This window comes from Cnephaeus nilssonii (assembly GCF_951640355.1).
Source record: "Cnephaeus nilssonii genome assembly, chromosome: 15".
In the NCBI taxonomy this organism is placed as follows: domain Eukaryota; kingdom Metazoa; phylum Chordata; class Mammalia; order Chiroptera; family Vespertilionidae; genus Cnephaeus; species Cnephaeus nilssonii.
Window position 1 is genome coordinate 41,150,084 of NC_137086.1, and position 20,594 is coordinate 41,170,677.

General features: G+C 46.2%; 1 protein-coding gene across 1 annotated transcript in view; it reads left to right on the forward strand.

Annotated features, from left to right (window-relative positions):
• ANTXR1 (ANTXR cell adhesion molecule 1) overlaps window positions 1-20,594 on the forward strand; it is a 215,106-nt gene that overhangs the window by 120,828 nt on the left and 73,684 nt on the right. The window contains exon 13 of the mRNA XM_079792527.1: window positions 13,951-14,046. Coding sequence (XP_079648653.1) covers window positions 13,951-14,046 — 96 coding nt within the window. The remainder of the gene's footprint in view (window positions 1-13,950; window positions 14,047-20,594) is intronic.

The window sequence follows — 20,594 nt, forward strand, 5'->3', positions numbered from 1 at the left end:
ATAACCAATGTGTCCATTTATGCCTACTCCTGGGTTATTGGACTGTTTCAAACAGCTAAACCTTTTGAGTTGAGCATTCTGGATTAGTGAATTCCGTTGAAAGAGAAACAATTGTAGGAAGAAGTGCACAATTTAAAGAGACTCCAAAAAGTGGGTGGGGAGGGGAGACTGAGAGAGGGTGGGAGGTGGGGGGATGGGAAGAGAGAAGAGATGAACAGTTTGGGAAACAGGACCATAAAGCAGAAAGCCTGAGAGGATCTGCTTTCTACCAACACTAAAATAATTCCCAACTCTTTAAATGGTCAAAAGTCAGTGGACTAGGCTGTCACAGAACTGGAGGTGACAGCAGCCCGCCTCAGACCATATTGTCTTAGTTGGCACTTTATAATCACATTGCACCAAAACACAGCCTGCCCCGGGGTCATTACATGTACCTTGTAATCAGGATATTATTTGGGATCGGCATAATTTGTATAGCTTGCACTCCCAAAAGAGGCCAACTTCCCCCTGCTCCTTATAGAATGACAAAGTCACATGAAAGTGTATAAACATTTTTCCTTTTGCAAAGCAACCAGCTTCTCACCTATTCATTAGAGCACCAAGAAAATTCGAAGATTAGTAGTTTAACTTATATATTCCCAAAAGAAGATTCTGTGCCACAAGCAATACATAACCAGCACTCTTTGTCATTGCTGTGGTTGCTAAAACAGGTGTTAGTTTAGTCAGTGCCCAAAGCAGAGAGCTTAATGTTTTGTTCCTGTGTGTTTTTTTATTAAAAAGCACTTGCATAATTGACAACTAAAATATTTCTGTGTCTCTTTTACAAACAACCAAGCATCAGGAAAACTGCTTCATTTATAGGCCAAGGAAATATGAAAGACAATTTTATTTTCCCTGCGTGGCTGAAATTCACGGTCTTCGCAAAGGTATCTATAAAGCTTGAGATTGTTTGTATATAAAAGGAACAAATGCAACCAAAATAAATATCTAACAAATGCTGCATGATAGAGTCCAACCCGGCAGCCTCAGTTGACCCTGAATTGCCGGCCTTAAAGTTCGTGAACTTACTGAGCCCCAATAAATAAAAAATCTTTGCTGATGATCCAACATTTTCATTTTCTATATCCTCACCCTAAATAAAATTATGTTCATTCCTACCTCTGTGCCTTTGATCACACTTTCCTTTCCTTCTGGCACGCCCTCTCATCTTCTCCCCACCTCCCCACATCTCACCATGGCTTCAAGGCCAGCCAAGTGCTTCCTGGACCTGTCCCAGGATGCCTCACTGACCTTGGCAAGCCTCCTGCACTCCCTGTGCTCTGAGCTCAAGCACTGTGGGTTGTAGCATCACTTAGAGTTTAACAACACCGTTCTGTGCTGCCTCTAAAGGAGCAGCACTGTGAGTCAGCCGTCACTTCCTAACTGGACTGTGCTAACACCTTCCAGAATTGGAGGATGACTTTTTCATCTTTCTGTGTCTCCTGTTGCTAAGCGTGTGTTAGAAACGCAATAGAAAATGATTTGTTGGTTTCCTGATACCCTATTACGCAGTTTCGTGATATTGCTTTAAGGCATCGTTCATCATATAATCACTGGTAGAATCTGTCTCCAAGAGGCACCACCCATCGGCATGAACCTTCTTGAGTTCATAATCTAAAGCAAGAGCCAACAGTATGCAGTAGGCATGCTTGCTTACTGAAAACAAGTAATAACAATGCTGACTAATATGAAAGGGATGATCAATAAGACCAATTGAGCATATACATTAAATAAATAGCTACACTACGGGCAAGTAGGCAAATGCCTGTACCTAATGGCACAAAAAATGAAAACAAGAAGTTAGCCTTTCTCTTCTAGTATCAGTGTTTGAAATTACTAAATAACTTTTCTTGGTAATCCTATTTCAGCAACCTACTCACAGGAAATACTGTAAGGCATTGTGAGTACTAACGAGCTACATCTTGTCTGCATTATTTTCTAAAAACTGGTTTTGATTAACAAGCCCTATGCATTTTATGGAGAGAAAAGAAAGTACTGACTGAATCCAAGATTTACTTATGACCACTCTCGCCATTATGAACAACATGAAATGTCTCTAATAAGTCAGGGTGACAACAGGACCGAGATGATGCTGGACAACCTTGATGTAGAGGACCTCAAAGCTGGCATTTGTAGGAATGTGGCATCAATCTTCCCCTTAATCACATACGAAAGATGGTTTATCTACATCCTTCTGGTAATGAGATTTGTAGTGAACTAGAATTTATATCCAAGTTATTGCAACTCCTTCAAAATATTCACCTTGGAAGGTCATGCCCTTTCTCCAACAACACTGTCACTATTACAACTATCTTCTGAACTCCTGCTCTGAAATGGCCATAACGTTGAAGGCACAGTATTTGAATATCCTGCTTAGGGCAATAGGAGAACATCCTCATCATCTGATTTCAAAACAACCTAGAAGTTGTAGGCATAATGAATGATGAATGGTGGGTTATCGATCTGGGAACCTCCTTGGTGAAAAACAAAGCATGACTCAGAAGTTGCAAGATTTTCTTTTCCTGGGCTATAAAGTGGTTTCAAAAACAGTTCCACGGGAGGTGTTTCAGAATGCTTTGAGCAATGGCGACATCATTGGAGAGTCTCCAGCATCCAAAGCCACTGGTTTGGAATTAGGTTCATGTGGATGCAGGAGTTCTGCCATGCGCACTACATGGACAGCCTCACTGCTTTAGCCATGCTTTTCACACAGAGTTCCACAAACGCATAGGTCATTCTCACCTCATAGTTTTTCTGTACGGCTTACTTTATGGGTTAAGGAATCCAATATCTATCAATTTCTCACCCAGATTACCTCTCAGGTAGCAAGAATGAATCATAATGTTTGGTTATGTTTCACTCTCATTAATGTTTGATCAACGTTAATGAGGAATATTAAGTTTAGCATTGGAAAATCCACGTGGTTTTCCCTTTCCTTGACACTGTGATGGCAACCTGAGGGCCTGTGGTTTCCCAAATATGTAACCTGGTATCACCCATCAACACCATAGCTCCAGTCAGAATCAGCATGATGTTCATAAGAATCTAAGTCATTTACACAGGCCAAGCCTTGGCACATCAGAATCATGGCCTGGGCAGGGGAGAATGGAAAGGGAAGTCACATTTATTGAAGGATGGCCATGTTCCAGGACCGTTACGCATAGAAGTAAATATCAAATTAATCCTGGAAATAGAAATATCTCCATTTCATATATGTAGAGAAAAGGAAGGTTAAGAGAAGTTGGGTAACTTACCCAAAGTCTAAATATTAATAAATGGAAAAATTCAGATTTAGATCATCTTTTCCTGACTCCAAAGCCCAAGCACTTTGTAGTGAGGGTGGTGAGCTGTGTCTAATGATGGGGCCATGGAGGGGGAAGTGAGCAGCTTCAGGCAACATTGGCTCCAGTGCCATTTCTGCCCCCCACTAGCTGTAGAAGGTGATAACCTGCTAAATTCTCATTTCCCTCAATTTAATAAATAAGTTGAGTGACTATTGAGTCCTATATTGAAAATACTTTACTACATCTCAAAGTTACAAAGATGAGTAAAGTCAGATATATGTCCTCTAGGGGCATATGCCAGTGAGACAGACAAGCACATAATAATATAATCCTATATAATAAAAATCTAATGTGCAAAGTGACTGAACGGCGGAACAACTGGTCGCTATGATTCACACTGACCACCAGGGGCCACACGCTCAATGCAGGAACTGCCTCCTGGTGGTCAGTGCGCTCCCACAGGGGGAGCCCCACTTAGCCAGAAGCTGGGCTCATGGCTGGTGAGTACAGCGGCAGTGGCGGGGAGCGGGCCTAAGCTGGCAGTTGGACATCCCCTGAGGGCTCCTGGACTGCAAGAGGGCACAGGCTGGGCTGAGAGACCCCCCGAGTGCATGAATTGCATGCGCTGGGCCTCTAGTTTCTATAATATACAATAGAAGCTAAGATAGAGACATAATAAAAAATGGGAGCACAAACTCAGAGTTGAGTGGTGGTATTTACTTGTCTGTGTTCCCTACTCAACTATAACATTGGTGACTGGAGAGACCATGTCCATCTTCCCCCCCGCCCCCCTCAGAGGAACATAGTTTTAATTTAAAAGCAAAACATCTTTTAATGTTTGAAATATATAATATTCAATGCATGCAATGACTCATATAAGTTGCCTCTCATTGGTGGTTCTCACCCAGAGGTTTCTCCAGGGCATGAGATTAAGCTTCTTGACAATTAAACCCAGTTCTAACATGGGTGGGGAAGGAGCTTATCTGATGTTAGCTCCTCTCCACCCAGGAGTAGTTAGAGGATAACTAATGTGTTGACAGTATGACATAAAGTATTGGAAAAACACCATTCTCCTCTGAGTGTTTCTGAGTGTTATTTTTACATGACTTTCTCTAAGGCTTTTTTCCCATGTCCATCTTTAATGTTAGTGCTACAGAAGACCTAACCCATAATAGGTTTTCAATAAATATGTAAGGTATGAATAAGTCAGGTAGTGCCTGATCGAAGACTTGAATGATGAGAAACAGTTAACCAAGCAATAAAAAGAAGAAAGGTTGTTTCAGGGAGAAGAACATGAGAACAGCAAGGTGTATACAGGGAACTATATGCAGTTTGGTTTAGTCAAAGCACAAAGTGTAAGGAAGGAAGTGGTGGGAGAGGAGGTTGGAGAAATAAGAGAGGTTTGGTTGTGAAGGACCTTGTGTGGCCTAAGGACTCTTGTACCCAGAGGTCTATAAATGGATTCTGGGGATTTGATGAATCCCAACCCCCTGAAATTGTTATTGACGTTTGTAAGCTTGTGTGTAAATGTAAATGTGTACTCTCTGAGGGAGGAGTGTATCACTTTAATCAAATTCTCAAATGTGAAGAAATCATACAGACAATGAAGAGCTATTAAGGAGTTCCTGGGTAGGCAGAGCTGTCAGAATAACATTCTAGATAGATGACTGTAGATTTACAGAGGATGGAAGTCAGGGCAGCAAGAATGGTGGTGGAGAAACCAGTGAAGAGATAACTGCAACTATTCAGGAAAGAAATCTTAGGGTTCAACACCTAATCAATGGTGTTGGAGATGGAGTAGACAGGGGTAGATTCAAGAAGGTGGGGTTTGAGGGGTGGGGAGAGATTAACTAAAGAACTTACATACATACTAGAGGCCCACACGCACCAGTGGGGTCCCTCGGCCTGTCCTGCGCCCTCTCAAAATCTGGAATCCCTCCGGGGATGTTGGAGCGCCAGTTTTGGCCCAATCCCCACAGGCCAGGCCGAGGGACCCCACCAGTGCACAAATCCATGCACCGGGCCTCTAGTATGCATGTAAGATCTTTGGTTAATCTCTTCCCGCCCACCCCCCTCTTCCCTCTTCCCTCTGAGATTCATCAGTCTGTTCCATGTTTCCATGCCTGTGGTTTCCACTCCTGCATTGAGTGTCTACCCCCTGGTGGTCAGTACATATCACAGCTACTAGCCGGTCGGCCAGTCAGCCGGTCACTTAGGCTTTTATAATAGAGATATGCATAACTCATGGACACGTTTGAGGTAGCAATAGGACTTACCAGACAGTTGAATGACCCTAACTCTGACCCTGAAGCATAAGGAGAGATCAAGCCTAGAGATAAAGATTTAAGTCATCAATATCTAGATGCGAGTTTAAACTATGAAAGGAAATGAAAGCCCATGGAAAGTTTTAGAAAGAAAAGGCAGGATGGACCAAGATTGCATCCATGACTTGTACAACACCATAAACATACTAAATGCCACTGAATTGTACACTTAAAAGTGGTTAAAAAGGCAAATTATATACATTTCTTACACTTTTTAAAGTGTAAGAAAGTAGATAAACCCTTCAGGCAAAGTAAATGGTATATAGTTTTTAAAAAATGGATACATGGGGCATGCCAACATTTGAGGAACTATATACAAAGAGAAGCCCACGGGGAAGGTGGACAAGGAATAATCAGAGATAGGAGGAAGGGGGCTTAAGAGAATGCTGTTACAGATGCCAGGGGAATAGAATTCCAATAAAATACAGGATGGGGTGTGCAGAGAAGTTAGAATCACTAAGGCTACTTCCAGAAATAACAGTCAGAATATATGAGCTCTGGGAGAGAGAGAGAATTCTGGTCTCTGGACTTGCCCATCCAGAACTTCTCAGCAGCCGTCAAATGACTTAAATTTCACCTTTCAAAATAAAACTTGCCCGTGCTCTGCCAGTTTTGTCTGGGCAGGAAGCAGAGCTCAGACCAGCTGCTGAGGATGGTTCTAAATTCCACTTCAGAGCCCTGGAATGTGATGCCTCCGCAGTGCCAGCCTCTGCCCTGGGAGGGAGGGAGGGAGGAAGCAGCCTGAAGCAGAGGGAGGCACGGTGGGGCCCTCCAACCTCCCTCCTCCCGGCGCTGACACTCCTCTGACTGCTCACAGGGTCTCCCGTCTGAGCAGGACAAGTCAGGACTTTCCTCGTTCCTCATCCCTTTATCTCTGCATATTTCCCTCTCACCAAGATGGCTCCTTTGGTATTTAGACCAAGCAGGTTGCTATGAAATCACAAGGTCATGGACAGGAGCTGCCTCTGGCTAAAGGGTCTCTTTCCCTTGAGGACTTCAAAGACAATCTCATCCAATACCAGAGAGAGGGGGACAGGGACAGGCACAGGAGGGAGGAAGAGGGACCCCTGGGCAGCGTCTCCCCATAGCAAACCCGCTTGGGTCATCCTGGGGTGCCATGTACCATCATCATTTACTAGCTGAATCCAGGAAAACAGTATTGCCAGCTTTATGAAGCTCTAATGGATCATCAGCTAATCTCCTGTCATAATTTTGGCAGAGCTTTGTCTAATATTCCTTCAATGCGGCAAGATAAGCCTGCTAACTCATTCTTTCACGTTAAATGTTTAAAAGATAGTCTAATATCTTTTAAAAAGTGAAAAACTCTGAGTATCTTCAGTAATTCAGAGTTAATACTCAGAATCTGCCAAACTGAGCATAGAACTACAACAAACCCACCAACAACAGTGAGGGCTCTAGTAACACCTTTGCTAATAATTTGTGTATCCTCTATTGTCAAAGGCTAATTGTTACAATTATCAGGACCCATCCTGGGGTAAGTTAAACTAAGAGATATCGGGGCTCACTGTAGTGGGGGGCAATAAAGCATGTGGCAAACAGAAATAGTAGATGAAAGCCACAATATTGCCTTTATTATTGTGGGCTGGAGACTATGCTGAGTGTGGCAGCAAGTGGGCTGGAAACCGAAGCCCAGAATTAAATAGATTTCCCAGCCTCGTCGTGGGCATGGGGCCTGTCTGGGGAAAACTTACAACCAGGGGCACTGTTCCCAGGAGGCTGGTGAAGCTTAGCTTCAGGGATCCCCATTTTAAAGGGTTCCTTCTAGCCTCCTCTAAGGGCCAGGGAGGAGCCCTTAGTATTTTACTTTTGTATTGTTATGTTGTCTTTCTTTAAAAGGCCCCCCAAATTGTATAAGCATCAAGTCCCCCCTGAATCTGCGTGCATGGGACAGAAGAGGACAGTCCTGCTCCTTGGGGCAGCATGCTTGGCAGACTCCAGCCTTATTCACGGAATAAGTAGAGGGGAAGAGAAAGTCCTGGGGATACACGGGGTGCCCCGACATGGAAGAACACGTGGGAGTGGGGAGGAGAGTCCCCCGGGCCGGACAGCAGACCCTTCGTTGGCTCTGTGATGGCCCCGTGCCTGGCATCAGGCAGAGTCTCCCTCCAGGCTTTGAGATGGAGGATTTCACAAAGTTGCTTTCAGCTGACCTCCCCCCAGTCTCCCAGTAATTCCTCTCCATTGCATGCTCCTCCCTGGACCATGGCAACCCACAACCCAACCCGAAAGCAGCAGCAGTGCTTGGTGCTCTGGTGTCCAGAGGCCGCCTGTCTCTAGCCCACCGCAGGCAGGCCCAGCCAGCTCTCTCCCGCCAGGCCATGTGTCAGAAGTCCAAAATGACCTAGAAACCTCCCAAGTAAAGATGCTTTCATTATTCAAGTTTCCAAATCCGAACCCTTCAACACAGTGCCTCCTTGTCTTAGAAGACATGTCCTTGTTTGGTGAGCTGGGGACAGAGGCTTTGAAGAAAGCCAGGATGCAGAGATTTGGCCTTTCAAGCCAGACAGCCTTGATGGAAGGCCCTCCTACCACAAACGCCCCGGAAGGAGCAGCGCCCAGGAGCCCTGCCCTCAGATTCAATGTTACATGTCTGCATGCCCACAGCAGGCCTCTGTGAGAGCATCTCACCCGGCAGCGTTTGCCAGGGGAAAAGGCAGAAAACGGTGATCCCCGCCCCCACCGGAAGGTGCACCACCTGAGGCTGCTTGTGTGCTTCCTGTCGGCTCTAGTCACACACCCCAGAGCCCCCCACCTCTTGCCAAAATGATTTTTTTTAATTAAAGGGCTCTGCTGGGTTTTTTTAACTTTGTTTTTACTTTTTTATTTATTTTATTTTTTTAAATAAACTTTTTATTATTGATAGTATTACAGATATCTTCCCTTCCCCCACCTCTTTACCCCCACCCTCCCAGCCCCTACCCACTCCCCCGTGTCTTCACTACTCTATTGCCCCTGTCTATGGTGTTTTTACTTTTTAAAATAAAATAAGAATTTGACTTGTGCTGACATTTAGGATGTTGGGGAAATAACAATGGTAGGAATCAATCTTGGGCTATTCGTCTGCAGCTTCTTTCTCCCTCAGAAATCTTTTTCGAAGGTTTCTGGAGAACGGCATGCAGGCCTGCCCAGCCCTGCGGGTGTCAGGCTGAGAGTTTGCTGGGCAAGTCAGCTTCTGTTCTCGCTCTGTGTCCTAAAATCAGGCGGGTGCAGGTCCCAGCCGCAGGCCCCTCCTCCAGAGCCTGGAGGGGGGAGGGGTCCGTTTCCGGGCCTGTGGGCAGGCTCAGGAAGGACGGGCGGGCGGGCAGAGGATGGAAGTGAGCTCTCGGAGCCACCTCGCCCCTGCCCGCTAGCCACCTGAGACCAGGACTGAGCAATTCCATGAGGGACCACTGACCTCCATGGCTCCACTCAGCCTGTGGTGGCCAAGGGCCCTGGGGTCTCTCCAGTCCTGGCCCGCCTTTGCCCTGGGAAAGGGGGACATCAGGGGCCGAGCCACACCCGGGTCCTGAGTCAGGCTGAGAGCAGCAGGGAGCCCATCACCCTCCTGGGCTCTGACCCAAGAAGCAGCTTTTGGGACCGGGCGGCAGGGAGCTCAGGGTGTGCCAACACGCAGTGAGCTGGGACACGGGAGGCCGTCAGAGGCCCGCGGCCGAGGAGCCCAGGCCGGGTGCACCAGAGCAGGGAACGGGGCCCAGAGCGGAGCCGGGTTCTGGGGTGCCGGGCCGTGCTGCGTGGGCTGGGGAACACTCCACATGCCTTCCGCGACTGGCAAAGCCTACTTCTCAGAACCCAAGGGAGGGGGTCTTCACCTTGGAACTTGGAGAAGATGCGAAGGGACCGGTTTAGAATAACCGCACTGTGTTCCTGAATGAAGCAAATACGTTTACTAAACTGTGCAGAGGTGTGTGTTCCCACACTGCCTGCTGATGTACGTTCAAGGGGTCACACAGAGTCCCCCTCACGTGCGTTGTCAGTGCCTCTTCATTAGGTTACTGGATGAAACTCTACGCTGAGCTTATGTTTAAGGGGAAAGCAGGCTCTGCTGTGGTCTCTGCCCCTTCCCAACTTCGCTCTGCCGTCCGCTCTCTCCCGTGGGACACCTGACCCACACTGGGCCCCGTGGGTGAACTTCCTTCCATCAGAGAGGAGGCAGCAATTGCAAACTCAGTCTCAATCTCTCATGCAGCTGCTCAGTGTTTTGTCTTTAAAGTACAGACGATTTCTGAAGTGCATTTTTATAAATCTGACATAATAGTGTAACAGTTAAATGGGAGGGAGGCAAGGTTCCAACATCAAACTATAACGGTTCAGTTCCCAGTTTTGCAACATTAAAACTGCAGGCAAATAAGTGTGTCCGTACGTGGTGTGTGGTGAGCTACAGACCTTCACTGAGGCTCCGTTTCCCTAAGCCTGCAAAAAGGGGACGACAGACCCCACAGCAGGCTGCTTTCACGAGGCTCATTTAATTAAATGAGACGATGCGTGTGCAGCACTTTGCATCGTCCCAGGAAGGTGGACACACACACTAGCAGTCAGCCAGTGTTAGTAAAGTCAGTACAGAACACAGCCAGGACAGGTGACCCTGGAAAATGGCATCCGAAAAGAACTGGGCAGAACTGCAGCAGCCCTCTGCCTGGCCTTAGACTCCCAATATTTCCCTCCTCAGCTCCATACTCTACAGTCTCAACAGCTGCTTCCCGAGAAACAAATCCCATTACAGTGCCCTGAGTTAAATCCATCAACGATCCCCCGGGCTCAGGATGAAGCCATGCTGCTCAGCTTCGCTCGCACGGCCTCTCACAGCGGAGACCCCACCTCCCTTTCACCCCGTGCCATTGCACTTGGTGTTTGCCTTTCTGTGCAGGAATGCCAACCCCTCCTTGGTCCTGCAGGCGAGCTCCAGTGTCACCTCCTCTATGGAGTGCTAGTTCCCTAGCACTTGCTAATTGCAGTAGTCTGCTGGTTAAAACTGTGAGTTGTGGAACCAAAGTGCCCAGGTTTAAAGTCCGGGTTCTGCCTGTGACCTTGGGCAAGTTCCTTCACCTGTCCTTGCCTCGGTATTTTTATCTGTAAGATCCAATATTGTTGAATCTATACATTTATTAAAGAGAATTAAATGAGCTAATATATAGGAAGCATGTTAGTGCATAGGAAGAATAGTCCCTGACACATAGTAAGTGCTCAATAAATATTAACTACTAGAGGCCCAGTGCGCGATTGAAATCGTGGGAGGAGGCACCCCGCCTCCTGCTGTGCAAGGAGGCACCCCGCAGGGGGCCGGGACCTGCGCCTGACTTGCAGTGTCCCCCGGCCAACCTACCTGTGTCCACGCCGGCTCAGACAGGCCCCCCTGTCTCTGTCTCCATCTCTGCTCCGGGCCTCACCTGCACACGCAACCTCCTCCTGTCCGGTCGTGACCCGTTACGGCATCTTGGCCCAATTTGTATATTACCTCTTTATATATATAGATACTAGTAACAGTTATTACTATCCCCATTATCATTATTGCTATTCCACCAAAACAGAAGCTCTCTGAGTGGCTATTTTGTTCACTGCCTGGCACATAAGAGGTGCTGGGTATATAGCGGCTGAATAACACACAGCCCCTTGCCTGTGGCTACTTGTTTATACATCCCCCTCAGCAGGCTGTGAGCACCTCAGTTCTTCTAATCAATCCTGTGTCCCAGAGGTCTGCTCAGTGGGCACAGAACAGAAGCTCAGTAAACGTTTGCTGAATGAATGCATGCACAAACCTCGGAGGTTGTGTGCACATGTTATCTCCTAGTAACACGTTAGCCTCAGGTCTAAGTTTATAAAAAAAAGTGTGTCCTTTGTTTGATGGTGCTCTTTTGCAGTTCTTGTGTGATGGTGGCTAGAAGGTCTTGAGTACCAGGCAGTGCATTTGGGGGCTGTATGGGGTGGGGGTGGGGACTGCCTGTAGAGCAGGAGGGAGTTCTTCCAGAAGCTCCTGCCCCTGGGCACTTCCACGCCCTAGTGCCCCTCGCTGCATCCGCCCCTTCTGAGTCGCATGTGTCCTCCAACGACACAACCAAAGAGAACTGTGGCTCATAAGGGGCAGATCAAATCTGGACGGAGAAAGGTCAAAGGTATCTTTATCTGAATCCAGGATGTCTTCCTCCTCTCTCTTCTTGTGAGCCAGGTCCTTCACCCTCCCTTCACAAGAAACCTTCTCCTTCTTCCAGAAGGAAATGTAAATATTTCCCCACAATACATCAGCCTTTCTGCTTCTCTCTCTAAGGGGAAATATAAAATCAGGGGAGGGGAGAGGAGTATATAATGTGAATAAATGTAGTCTGTGGTCTTCACTTAATTATAAGTCAACACTTAAAAGACCACTGTTTATAAGCCTCTTAGTAACCACAACCACTTATTTCAAGTGCAAACAGATTTATGACCTGGAATACCCACCATGTTGTCTTTCTTGGGGACATGGGGAGGTGTGGGGGGGGGGGGGCGGCAGTGAGCTCGATGTTTGGACATGATAGCTTTCATCCCAATTGCCCAGCCATGGCTGCTTCCATCTCACAGCTCATTTATCCTCATGTCAGTGCAGTAAGGCAGGTGAGGTTTACTAGTAGCACCTCCATTGTGTGGGCATGGAACATAGAAACTGAGCCATCTAGAGGAAGGTCCTTAACTAACAACAAGCTTGGGAAACATGTGTGATTGCGTCATCCCTGAGAGCACCGCTCTCTGCCGTGGCTCATGCATAAACGCTGTGGGTCCACGAGCATCCTCTCTACCACGGCATGTCCATTGCTGGCCCCTGCGCTCTCTCCCCGCCCACTGCCCAGCCCTGCACCTGCACCTGCACCTGTAAGGCTGCAGCTCCCTCGGGGCAGTCTGGCATTCCCAGGTCTTGGCTGGGGGTTGGAGTGTGTAGTTCCCTGGCCTTTTGGTCAAAGACATTCCAGGGAGTAAGAGCTGCCTTTAAACAGCTTCCAGTCGCCCCCGCTGAGCACTCAGAGTGGGAGTGAGCCGTGCCCCGGCTCTGCCATTACCGACTGTGTTACCCTGCACAGGCCACCCCCCTCCTCCGTCAACGGGGCCGAGGGGCGGCTTTGAGAACCTGACCGTGCTGTGAGTGGCCTCCCCTGAAGACGCATGCACCAAAAATGTTGGGGGTCATTTCAGGAGGGTCACAGCCTTCTGTCGGTTTGAGCCCATTTGGATACTGCATTGGTCCACTGACCTGGGTAAGAACCCGAGAGGAACCCTAAATGCAGATTTTTAAAGTAATTTATTTCAATAGGTTTTTCCTCATGATATTTTTTTAAAAAGAAAGGATGGATTGAAAAAAAAAAAAGAAGAAAAATACCATAAAAACATTACCAGCAAAACTATTAATATTTTAGTAAATATTCCTCAATCTTTCTCATCTAAAAATTCATTGATTATATCAGGAATGTTTCTCATGTCATTTAAATAATATCTGAAAGCAAAATGTGTGCATGGTAATTGACTGCATGGTAGTTCTATAGTGCATAATTAGCCATTCCCTAATTGTTAAACATTTAGGTTTTCCCTTTATTATTATTATCTGCTTCTTGAGCCAGCAACCCCAGAATCCCAACACTGAGTAGGACCTCTGTTTACTAAAAGTTAACAACTATCTCAGGCCACAACAATCGTGTCTCTTTTCAGGGCTGGCCTAGGCACGTTTTGAAGTGGCTGGAATTCGCCTTGGGTGCCTGCCTCACTCCCTGGCCCTCAGCCCTCACATAACCTTGGCAGCATTGACTCAGCCACCACACCCTCCTCTCCCAGGTTCAGCAGCAGCTGTTCCACCCTCCGCTCCCTGCAATCCCTCTGCCCTTTATTGCTTTCTATCAGCAGCCCCAGATTTTCCATTCACAGCCTCGGGAAGATCCAGGATGTGGGAGGCTGTCACTGGGCAGAGTGATGGCCCAAAGTGATGGACAGTGGTAGGCCACCTCAACGCCAGGTGCCTGGGCCGCCGCCTGCTCTGCCTCTTGCAGGGCTGGTCCTTCAGTATGTTGCTCAAAGAGAAGAGCAGGGCCTCGTTGAAAAAGAACGAATATTTTTCTCATGAGAATTGGCTACATAGAGTGAGTGGTTGCCCAGAATGACGGGCAGTTTCAACAATTTGCTTGATAAACCGTGCTCTTCTCTGGGCCTTAAATCTGCATATTGGTGATGGGAGGGGGAGAGCACAGTGTTGCCTTGCCCCACCCTAGCTCGTATGCTGGTTGCCCACACGGCCTGCCCATGGCTGACCACCCTTTCTCTTGGCCCCGCAGTCCGATGGCTCCATCCTGGCGATCGCCCTGCTCATCCTGTTCCTGCTCCTGGCCCTGGCTCTCCTCTGGTGGTTCTGGCCCCTCTGCTGCACCGTGGTAAGTGCCCAAAGCTCCTCCTCCTTCCTCAGGCCTCGGGCCACTCAAAGCAAAGGGTTACACAAAGTTAACAGGACCATGAGTAGGACAGGGTGGCAAAACCCTGCAAATATTGAGGACAAGTCTTGCATTGCTTATACAATTTATACAAAACCGATGAACATAGCATTGTTCAATGGAACCAGGAGTCACGAGGAGTCCATATGCGTTGAGGAAGTGGGAAATCCAATGGACACATCCTTTAGGTAGGCAGCTGAGGTGGCTGCTCTGGCTCCGTGCTTAGGAAGGATCCACCGAAGACTGTAAATGATGAGTGGTATTTGACATGTCATAAACATATATGCATGTATATGCATGGTGCGCGTGGCACACACACACACACACACACACACACACACTTGTTGAGTTGCCCTCGCTGATACTCTCCCAAGGCCACCTGGTCTTAGCAACCAGTCAGCCCATCTGAAAGAACGCCTCAGACTCTTTATTTTTAACAACAAAGAGTGGCGCCTACCTTTATTTCTTTCCTTGTAGCTAACACTTACAGGACACACCTACTGTATGCCCTGCACTGGTCTAAGCACTTTGGCTACAAGGTCAATAAGAACCTGCCTCCGCATCTGGAGCCATCGCATAGCTCTGACCCGTGTCTCCATGAACAGCTTAGGGACTGGAAAAAAGCCGCCTTCACCTGCCACGCCCAAACGATATTGCCTCTTTATCCGTTTCTATTCCCTGGCCCCTAGACTAGGAAAAGCCCAAACAAAGTAATAGCCAAATGGGAAAAAAAAAAAAAGGTGGGCTTGAAGCGAGTGCTGCCCAGCTGCCTTGGCACCTTCCATTTCCTGTGTCTTAGTTCTTCCCAGGAGGGTCCTGCGGGGGAATCCACAGTGAGCCTTTCTAGCCAAGAGCTTGTCACATGTTATCTCTGAAACGCCAGCACTCAGCACACAGTGCAAGGGGACTCACATCTGTATGGAGAACTGAGCTGAGCCAAGACCATAACCTCGGAGTGCTAGATGTGAAGAGGAGGGGAAGGACCTTGGAGTGACAGTTTAAAGAAGGGGAATGAAGGAGGTGAGACACTCAGCCAAAAGGTGCATCCCTGTGGCAGGAACTTGTGGAAAGAGAGAGGCTCTTGCATCAACAGAAGCCCCTGGGTGTTGCGGGAAAGAGATGACTTATAGCAGACAAGGGCGGGTGTGTGCAGGGTGGGGTTCAGGACCTGTGGGAGTCTCAGGTCAACTAATGTAATCCAGACGGGCCTGATCTCACCAACATGTTAAACTGGTTCCTACCATAGTAGCCCCAAGAGTTAGGTGTTGTTTTAAATACCTGTGGCTGCACAGCCATTTTAGTTGGGGGGACGGGGGTGGGAGGAATCATGAGTGGGCCAGAGTGCTTTCTATAGTGATTCAAAAAAATTTAAAAAGGCCCATTTTCAGGTCTGGAATTGGGGAGGGAGAACTTTGCAGTGAGCTCTTAAAGAAGTGGGTAGCCGGGGTTCCTGATGCGGGCAGCAGGCAGTGAAACCAGGGCTCATGTTGTAGTAGGCATCACTCTTGTTCACCTTGTCCCTTTGATTATTAAAAACAGTTACCTCTGGGCAAGGACAACTAGAAACAATAAAACAGCCAAGCAAGGCTTCGCCACTTAACTAGCTGTGTGATCATTGACAAGTTGCTTGACCTCTCTGTGCCCCAGTTTCCTCATTTGTATAGTAAGGACAATAAGAACACCAACCTTACAGGTAGATGATGCAGAGTTTATATATATATATATGTAATTATATCATATATATATATATATATATATATATATATATATATATATGTAATTATATATATACCAGAGGCCCAATGCATGAAATTCATGCAAGAGTAGGCCTTTGCAGCCCCAGCTGCCTCAGCCACCCTTGCAGCCCTGGCTTAATCCGGAAGGTCATCCGTATGGTCATTCTGCTGTTTAGCCATTCAGGTCAATTTTCATATTACGCTTTTATTATTATAGATATACACACACACACACACACACACACACACACACACACATATATATATATATATACACACATATATATATGTATATATGTATATTTATATATATAGTGTGTGTATATGTGTACGTATGTATTACTTAGAAACAGCACCTTGCACATACAGTAGTTAAGTGCTATGTACTACCATTAATACTTAAAAATATTTACTATAATAGGAATATTTTGCTGTATTGTGTGTCATTCAATTTATATTAGTGGGAAATCTTTTTTCCGGTTTTGTTGAGATATAATTGACATATAACATTGTATAAGTTGTACAACATAACATAATGATATATGTTATATTGCAAAATGATCACCACAGTAAGTTTAATTAACAGCCATCACCTCAGTTACAAATTTATTCCCTTGTGATGAAAACTTTTAAGATCTACTCTCAGCAACTGCCAAATAAACAATACAGTATATTAACTAAAGTCATCATGTTGTGCATTACATCCCCAGAACTTACTTATAATGGAAGTTCGTATCTTTTGATCACCTTCACCCAGTACCCACACCTTCCATCCTCCTGCCTCTGGCAACCACAAACCTGGTCTCTGTTCCTATGACTTCATTCTTTTTTTTTTTTTTTAGATTCACATATAAGTGAGATCATACAGTATTTGTACAGTATTTGTCTTTCTCTGCCTGACTTATTTCCCTTAACATAATGCCCTCGGGGTCTATCCATGTTGTTGCAAATGGCTGGATTTTTTTGTTTGTTTGTTTTTATGGTTAAGTAGTATGATATTGTGTATATATATTACATATAGGCAATATAGATAGTAGTGTTACATTGTTAATCAATAATGTTATATATAAATCACATCTCCTTTATCCAGTCATCTGTCCAACACTTAGGTTGTTTTCCTGTCTTGAGTAATGCTGCAATTATCTCTTTAGGATAGTGATTTTATTGCTTTTGGATAAAAACCCAGAAGTGGAAATGCTGGGTCATATGGTAGTTCTATTTTTAATTTTTTGAGGAACCTCCTTACTGTTTTCCATAGTGGCTGCACCAATTTACGTTCCCACCAACAGTGCACAAGGGTTCCCTTTCCTCCACATCCTCACCAGCACTTGTTACCTCTTGTCTTTGCAATGAGGTGATATCTCATTACAGTTTTTATTTGCATGGAAATGTCTCTAAATTCATGTCTTTCATTATTGGAAGCAGTGTCATCCAAGGCCATATTATTTTGCAATATTCAAAATATTTTTCAATGAATGTATCTGGTTAAGTCCATGTTGCTTTGGAAGGCAGCCAGAATGTCTTCATGTCTGATTTTGTAAATCCTGAAAGATTTCTTTCCAAGGAAAGATCCTAGAGATTAATTTTCCTGCTTATGATGTCTATAAAAACTGTCTTCACCCTTACTTCTGATGCTTGATGTGACCCCAAACCAAATTTATCACTCGCTTCCTTGATGAGTAATGATGCTCTGAAGGGGACAGGATACAGCCATGTGTTTTCTAGAGAGAGTATGCAGGGAAGAGGCCAAATATAGCTCCCACTCTCACCCACTCCTCACCACAATGTTGGGACTAGTCAAAGGTGTCCTTGTAAATGGTGGTCTGAAACCTTCCTCTGTCACCGTCCCCACGCTGCCCCAAGTGTGGGAAATGCCCATGACCTGGCACCATAGCTGCCTCTCCAGGATGGGAACGAGCCAGAGAGTAGAAAGGGCCTACAAAATGTGGGGTACAGGAGGTTCGTCTCCGCTGAGCCCCTTCCTTCGGTTTCTGTAAATTTCTCTCCGGGAGTGATATTCAAATTATTTAACAACCCCAGTTACAAGGCCCCCAACTCCAATCCCACCTGAGCCAAATATTACCCTTTTAATAGCTGTATGATGAGACACGAAGGGCAGGGTTGTCCAAGAAGCCTCAGCGGGGGGCCGGAGTAGAAGGGCAGGTACTCAGGTCCCTGTTTACTAAACATAAAGAGCATTTTTACATGTAATGACCAGACCAGGCGTAGTGGTTACTGGCAGGCCTTCCCTCTGCCTCAGCATCCTCTGGCTTCCTCTGGCTCTGTCTGGAAGAAGAAATCTGATGGGTGAGAGCGACTGCGGCTATCTATTGCCTTTCCTAAAGAACCCCACCCCCACCTAGGTTCTTTTCTTCCACCGAGAGAGAGAGAGAGAGAGAGAGAGAGAGAGAGAGAGAGAGAGAGGCCAGATTCTGGTTCAAAACCTTTTGGTGATTTCCACCTTGGCCCTTGGTGTCCTTGGGTAAACCTTTGGCTTCTAAGATTCTAGCACTTATTCATTGGCACAAAAGCGCCCACATTGAAAGGGAGAGAGGCACTAGACTATGCCCCCTGGGCTTATTTGCATTTTCAATAAGGGAATTCAAGGGGCTCAATATTTTGCCTAAACAAATAAATAAAGCCCTGCCTCAGTTCCACAAGGGGCCTGGCCGGACCCTCTTAGTCACGCCATGGCCACTCCATCTACTCATAAGTTTGGTCCAATATGAGTGAAATCTCTAAATTGAACTTTAAAAAGAGGAAGACTAGGAAATCTGAATGAGAAGAGGACCCTGAAAAAAGAGTTGGAATGTATTAGGAGAGTAAATGTACGAATGGCTTGAATGTAGAGAGAAAAAAACAACAATGAATCAGTGATGTTAGAGCACTAAACTGTTCCAGAAAATTCAGGCAACCCTGAGGGTGTAGACCAGTGGTCGGCAAACTCATTAGTCAACAGAGCCAAATATCAACAGTATACAACGATTGAAATTTCTTTTGAGAGCCAAATTTTTTAAACTTAAACTTCTTCTAATGCCACTTCTTCAAAATAGACTCGCCCAGGCCGTGGTATTTTGTGGAAGAGCCACACTCAAGGGGCCAAAGAGCCGCATGTGGCTCGCGAGCCGCAGTTTGCCGACCACTGGTGTAGACCATCCCAGCCAAGAGGCGGTGCCTGCTGTGAGCCTGCAGCCCAGCTAGGCCGGTAGCTTTATGTGGACAACAAAGACCATCACATCTGCCTAAATTTCAGCAGGTAGCAAGACACTGATAGAGTCTGATGGACAGTGGGGTCTGGCTCCTCCAAATCAAAAATCTGGGGGATGGAATAAATGCCTCCTGCATGGTCTTTCAATCTGCCAGATGCTCTCACGAACACCCTCAACTCCCCAACTCCCACCTCACTTGCCCTGCCCACCCCTACACCTAGATCTAGCAATGGTATGTAGTCTCCTCTTCGCTCCCAGGGTGCTGATCATGTCTGGAGAGAACTGCCAGCCAACTATGCTGATGGGGCCACTGCGCACTCATGAGGCCTTCAGCGTGCTTAGCCAATTTTATCTCATCTTTCTGGAGCCTCAGATTTCATCCTCACACCACCTCTCCCAAACGCTTGCCACTGTCCCAGAGATCCCGTCCTACCTCTGGCTCTTCTATTGTCCATAGGCAATTGCTCCTGTCTCAGTGAAAAAGCAGAAGCTGTCCTGTGAGAAACCTTTCCACTTCGGGTAACACGTACGCTGATGTCCTCCTCCAACACCCTCTCTCAGAAGCAGTTGCCCCTTCTCCCTCTCTTTCCACTGTGTTCTTCATTTTGTGTCCCCCCTCACTTCATCCCTGCCTCTGGTATGGTTCCTTGCCACGGTCTTCCTCCCCTCTGCCTACGAAAGTATGCCAGCCTCCTTCAACCTTCAAAATGGCTCAGACTTGCTTTCCCCTTCAAGCTACTCGCTTCTTTCTCCCTTCCTTTCATCTGCAAACTTCTTTGCAGACACTCCGCAATTCCTCCCATTCACTTCAGCCTGCTGCCCCCTGGCCTCCAACCCCGTGATTTCTCCAGTCCATCTCTTGCAAGGGAATTCCCTGGCTGGGCAGTGGTCTCTGCTCATTCCTCATTCTATAACAGCTGTAGGCACTGCTGACTCCTCTCTCCCCCAACACTACTAGACTATATACTTAAAAATGATGGAGATGATAAATTTTGTTATGTGTTTTTCCACAAGTAAAAGGGGGGAAAAAAGATCTTGCAGTAAAGTTGCAATTCTCTGCAATCCCACTAATAAATCACACTAAGTCAAATCAAATCATCACATTCCTGTTCAAATAATGGCAACTATTTTTATTCGGTTCGCTGGGACAGGATAGTGTGCGTGCACTCACAAGTTCTCCCCATATAAACAGAGTTCATTCTTTGTTTTGTTTGTAATGGCCTTGTAGGTCTCTTAGGAACAGTTAGTTTTTAAAGAATTTATGTAGAAGATCATGTTTAACTCACTATTGAATTTTAAGGATAGTTCAACATGTAAGCCCATTGGACATCTCCAATGACAAATTGCAAAGGGCAAAAATGAATCAAGAAGGTGATGTACCTTAAATGAAATAAAAATAAAGTCTTCAGGTAATGTTCTCCACACCTTTAAGCATAACATTTAATTTTCAGGGCCAGACAACCAAGCCTAACATCACCAAAGGGATTTACTGACAGTTTGTTTAATAGCAACCTGACTAGTACAAGCAGCTCCCTAGACCTGTCAT